The following is a 6,000-nucleotide window of genomic DNA, read 5'->3' on the forward strand; positions in this document are numbered from 1 at the left end:
ACCCTTTCTTGCCAGCCACGCTGTGGAGTACTTGGACGCGTGTGATGGAGCATTGTCCTGCATGAAAATCATGTTTTTCTTGAAGGATGCAGACTTCTTCCTGTACCACTGCTTGAAGAAGGTGTCTTCCAGAAACTGGCAGTAGGACTGGGAGTTGAGCTTGACTCCATCCTCAACCCGAAAAGGCCCCACAAGCTCATCTTTGATAATACCAGCCCAAACCAGTACTCCACCTCCACCTTGCTGGCGTCTGAGTCGGACTGGAGCTCTCTGCCCTTTACCAATCCAGCCACGGGCCCATCCATCTGGCCCATCAAGACTCACTCTCATTTCATCAGTCCATAAAACCTTAGAAAAATCAGTCTTGAGATATTTCTTGGCCCAGTCTTGACGTTTCAGCTTGTGTGTCTTGTTCAGTGGTGGTCGTCTTTCAGCCTTTCTTACCTTGGCCATGTCTCTGAGTATTGCACACCTTGTGCTTTTGGGCACTCCAGTGATGTTGCAGCTCTGAAATATGGCCAAACTGGTGGCAAGTGGCATATTGGCAGCTGCACGCTTGACTTTTCTCAGTTCATGGGCAGTTATTTTGCGCCTTGGTTTTTCCACACGCTTCTTGCGACCCTGTTGACTATTTTGAATGAAACGCTTGATTGTTCGATGATCACGCTTCAGAAGCTTTGCAATTTTAAGAGTGCTGCATCCCTCTGCAAGATATCTCACTATTTATGACTTTTCTGAGCCTGTCAAGTCCTTCTTTTGACCCATTTTGCCAAAGGAAAGGAAGTTGCCTAATAATTATGCACACCTGATATAGGGTGTTGATGTCATTAGACCACACCCCTTCTCATTACAGAGATGCACATCACCTAATATGCTTAATTGGTAGTAGGCTTTCGAGCCTATACAGCTTGGAGTAAGACAACATACATAAAGTGGATGATGTGGTCAAAATACTCATTTGCCTAATAATTCTGTACAGGGTGTAGATTGGAGGTGTATGAAAAAACCTGAGAGTACCATGTAATGTAATACCAAGTCTGGGCTGAACAGGGGTTATACCAACAGGACAACACCTGTTTATGAATGTCAAGGGGGGGGAGGGGTCAACTGCTTTTATGGACCTGCTTTTTTGGTTTTAAATAACCACGTGATACAACATAGTCCCTGTAGAGGCCGCTGCAGGTAAATGTATGGCTGGCCACAATTTCACTGAAGTCTTACAACCCAGGCTTAGCTTCATATTGATCATCTTAAAATCCATGAGGTTACTATACAAGAACTTACGGTTTCTCATTTTTTCTTCAGGTTCAACCTGCTCCATTTTATAGAATGTGTGTAGAAGACATTTGTGATTCAAATGAGATTAAGACCATCTGTAACCTGGCAGCTGCATATGTCCATTTATGCAACAGAAACTTTGTTCCTATAGAAATACCTTCCCAATGTGGTAAGTATAGTAACCATACCAAAAACGTTCCTGAGATATGAGAGACTGTGTTTACCATAATCCAGACCTGGGGTGGACTGGAAACTTAAAGTGGCCCTGGAAAAAATACTAAAAGTGGCCCCGTTTTGTAGTAGGGTCCAAAATGATGGAAGGCAGGGCCAGCAATACCACATTGTGTCACATTATACAACCCTAACAGAGCCAAATACCACAGTCCATCATAAAACACTGCCAGCAGCACAAAATACATCACCAAAAACTTCCAGTGGACGGCCGTAAGTAGGGCTCAGGCGGCCCCCTGGGCATTGGCCCACCTGGAAATTTTCCTGTAAGGTCTATGATCCAGACACAGGTTTAACTGAACTAGGCTGAACTTAAAGATAGCTGTTCATTTACAGTCCGCATGCAAATTACATGCATTTAGTTCATGAAGTCCTGGAAACCGCCACTCCCCATCACTTTTTCAGAATGACACGTGCCATTGATATAAACAGAGAAGCTCCATTGACGTCTCACTGAAAGAGAGCCTTAAAAGCTATATACATCTTTGGGGGAAATATTTTTTTATTAGTACATTGTACTCCATTAGGAGCTAAAAATCGTTTTTTCAATTGGTCTTTATTATTTATTATTATTTGTAGAGTCCTTTTCTGTGTACAGAGCTGAGATTCTCTACTAGCAGAATCTGAATTTTCTCTCTGCTCCTCTAGGACTGGGAACTAATGGCTCCTTATCTCTGCTCTCTGACCTTAAACACTCATCAAAGCTCAATCCTTATCTTATTGATAAGAATGTGGCTTAAATAAGTGTTTATGACCTGTTAGTAATTAAGAGATAAGGTTTATTGGATGACTGGCACAAAGTGAAAATGAAAGTAGCATGCACACAGCTAGAAAAACAGTTAACTCTTTGTGACAGAACGACTCAATATGTTTAATAAAGACAGATTGAAAAAATTATTTTAGCCTCAAATGAGTAAAATGCAAGCATCAAAATTGTCCCCGAAGGTGTACATAGCCTTTAAAATAATTGTTTAAAAAAATTCAGGGAACCTATTAGAAGATTTTAAAAAAATTTATACTTTCCTGTTAACTTCTTTTTACCTAACAGTAGAGAAGACTCAGGTCACCAAGGTCCTGATTCACAGTTCTGTGTTCAGCACCTGGGACAACACATTGAACACATCAAATAGCTGTGCATCACAGGGAACGTTCCCGGTTGTTGTTGCAACTTTCTGTGGGGATAACGTTTGAACCGCTTGCAGCAATCAATTTCTGAGAAAATTCTGGTCTTCTTTCATATGCTACATGACCTCCTTCCCATTGGAAACAATTGCCCTTCATCCAATAAGATGGCTTTCAAGATGGCGACCATGTTCTGGACATAGCCTAAAATATAGGCCCCCTCACCCATTACTTGCTGGGGTATTCAGATATTTAATTTTCCCTTTTGTTTCTGAATAAAAGGGTGTTCCAAGACTGTTGACCCACCCTGTAGTTTTGTAGCCCGGGTTATGGGGGTTGAAGTTCAACACCTGCAAGGAGACTCCATGTTCTTTCTCCTATTACGCTCTGAAAATATACCAATAGGTTAGGTGGTTTCCTATAAAAGTGGCTCTAGTGTGAGTCTGAAATGTATTGGAAGGTGCACTGGTGACAGGTGTACAGTGCTGTGGAATATGTTGGTGCTATATAAGCAATAGGATATACAGAATAGCAATTTGCCCACCTCCAGTAAGCAGTCTCCAACACTGCCGCATATTCTACAGTAACATCTACAATCTCCGCAGGGTATTCCAGTTATCACCTACTATACCGCCACATAATGTGCTGTATACAGTATGTCCAGATCTTGTTTCTCTGCTGCTTAGCCCACTACTCATTGTGACAACCTCATCACTTGTCCTTGATATATAGATAATGTTTTAGATGGAGGAGGCTGTAATCTCTGTGTTGTTGTTAGTGCTCTATTTCTGACATCAAGTCCATTCACTATGCCAGAAAACATAATGGTCTTCCCACGGTTTGTTTTTCCTCTAAGCTGCACGGCATTTACTGAAAGTAATATATTGAAGTACATATCAGTGCCAGGTGCTGTAGTGATGTAATGGGCACTTCATTGTGCGGTGGTAATGTCTGCCCTCATTACTAATATGCAGCGCTGGCTTTCTGGTTGGAAGATAATAAAATGCAATCCTATCTACTGACCTCTCTAATCTATGTCTCCACAGTGTTAGAAGATTAATCACCCAGGGATCAGTTTGTCTTCTATATTGTAGGGGACATTCGCATGAACGTATTCCTGACCTAATAGTCATCTTTATTAGGGCTCATGCACACGACCGTTGTTGTTTTGTGGTCCACAAATAACGGATACAGGCCGTGTGCATTCTGCATTTTACGGAAAGGAACGGCCAGCCCCTAATAGAACAGTCCCATTTTTGTCCTAATGCGGACAGGAATGGGACATGTTCTATTTTTTTGCAAAATGGCCATACGAACACTGTGAAGCGAATGGTTCTGCATACGTGGCCCCCAAAAAACGGAACGTACAAAAAATAAGTTCATGTGCATGAGCCATTACTCTTGTGTGTCATGGTCTGACCGTGTGTTTAACTGATCCAAACTCACAGCACCATATTGCAGAACCCTATGATGCTGTGAGTTCTGGTCAGTTAAACCTGCAGTCAGAATATATGGCCGTACAATACATGTCAGAATACGTTCTTGTGAATGGTCCCTTAAAGGGGTAATGCCCTGATTGACATAAAACATGACAACCTCTTTCTAATAAAGCTAGAACCTGCCCTGTACCTCAACATGGACCCAATTGCTCTGCTAGATTGATTTCAAGCTGGCAGCTCAGGGGCATGTCCTTTCTGCTGCAGCTTCTAACAGAAGATACAGCTGGTGGCAGGTGAAGATTTATTGTCCGGCTACACAGCGCCACTGGTCACAGAACATTTGCCATGGCCAGGATAGCAAAGTAGCGGTGATCCCATAGAAATGGTATCACCGCTACTTTGTGATCCTGGCCGCAACAGCTGTCATGCAAACAGTGGCACCATGTAGCCATACCCTTAAACTGAGTGCATACGACCACCTCAGTGAGGTGGACAAGAAATAAGGGCTCATGCACACGGTCGTTGTTTTGGTCCGCATCTGAGCCGCAGTTTTGGCGGCTCGGATGCGGACCCATTCACTTCAACAGGGCCGCAAAATATGCGGACAGCACTCCGTGTGCTGTCCGCATCTATTGCTCCATTCCATGGCCCCGCAAAAAAAATATAACCTGTCCTATTATTGTCCGCGCTTTGTGGACAAGAATAGGCAATTATATTAAAGGCCGTCCGTGCCGTTCTGCAAATTGCGGAACACGCACGGACGCCATCCGTGTTTTGCGGATCCACGATTTGGCGACCGCAAAACACACCACAGTCGTGTGCATGTAGCCTAAGTTTGTGTTTTCTGAGGTACTGTAGTGATTTGTTCTCCACCATTTCTAAGTACACATTGTCACTTCCATAAGTTCTCGAGTTATGTGAATGTACTGAGACGTTATATTACCATGTTTTAAATTGGACTATCTTTTTCCTGCAGTGTGAAGCGAGCCCCATCCACAGGAGCAGTGAAGACTGACACGCCCTTGTTGTATGGTATCTGAGGAGTAGTAACAGACAGTGCTTATATGTCACCTTTGTAAAAACTTGTACTCACCTGATGAGATAAAAACTAGTTCGTTACTAACTAAATATAAGACAGGGTATTAAATTGAATGTATGGAGCATCTTAAACACTGCCCATGTTCTGCTGGAAGTAACACTATTTTATTTTTAATAAAGAAGATTCTTGTTTCATATTCCAACTGTGTCTTTCTCTTTATTGTCGTTTTTCTAGGAAGTTTTACTTACATTCAGGGGTGAACTGGGAGCTGAAAGAGGGCCCTGGGAAAAAAAAACAACAAAAACTAAGTGTCCCCAGGAGCATCAGATCACTATGTACCCGACTGGGGGCTGTGAGGAGGGCTTGGGTGACCCCCTGGGCATTGGCCCACTTGGAAATTTCCCTGTAGGGTCTATGGCCAGTCTGCCCCTGCTTGCATTGGAAGTTGCAGGAGTTTGACCATCACCGAACCAGTCTGTGGGGAGGAGCTTGTGGAGTTGTTCAGGAAGGTCTTTGACCAATAACAATGTCTGTTTTTGGAGTTTGAGGTCTCTGTCAGCCAGAGCTACAGAGAATGGGGAAGATTTATCAGAACTAGTGTAAAAAAAAATTGCCCATAGCAGCCAATCAGATTCCACCCTTCATTTTCCAAAGGAGCTCTTGCAGCACACCAGACCTGCAGGGTATTGCGAAGTGAGGTCACGGTTATGGGCAATCGAGGGTTACTCACTGTTCATAGGAGAACCCTGGGCAGGCATGCGACAGTGAAGGAGAGGCTGACACAAAGTTCCTCTGGGGCACACTCTGTATGTAGGGACCAGGCCTGATGGTGGATGAGGTGCCCTGGATGTTGCAGGTGTTTGGAGTGCCTGGGGCAAGGTCCCTTTAAGG

General features: G+C 43.5%; 1 protein-coding gene across 1 annotated transcript in view; it reads left to right on the forward strand.

The window, feature by feature from the left end:
• Nucleotides 1-5,253, forward strand: part of LOC121008756 — a 124,269-nt gene extending 119,016 nt beyond the window's left edge. Inside the window, exons 29-30 of the mRNA XM_040441452.1 lie at nucleotides 1,306-1,447; nucleotides 5,047-5,253. Of these exons, the coding sequence (XP_040297386.1) occupies nucleotides 1,306-1,447; nucleotides 5,047-5,051 (147 nt within the window). The 3' untranslated portion in view covers nucleotides 5,052-5,253. The remainder of the gene's footprint in view (nucleotides 1-1,305; nucleotides 1,448-5,046) is intronic.
• The last annotated feature ends 747 nt before the right edge of the window (nucleotides 5,254-6,000 follow it).

This window comes from Bufo bufo, chromosome 7, assembly GCF_905171765.1.
Source record: "Bufo bufo chromosome 7, aBufBuf1.1, whole genome shotgun sequence".
NCBI lineage: Eukaryota > Metazoa > Chordata > Amphibia > Anura > Bufonidae > Bufo > Bufo bufo.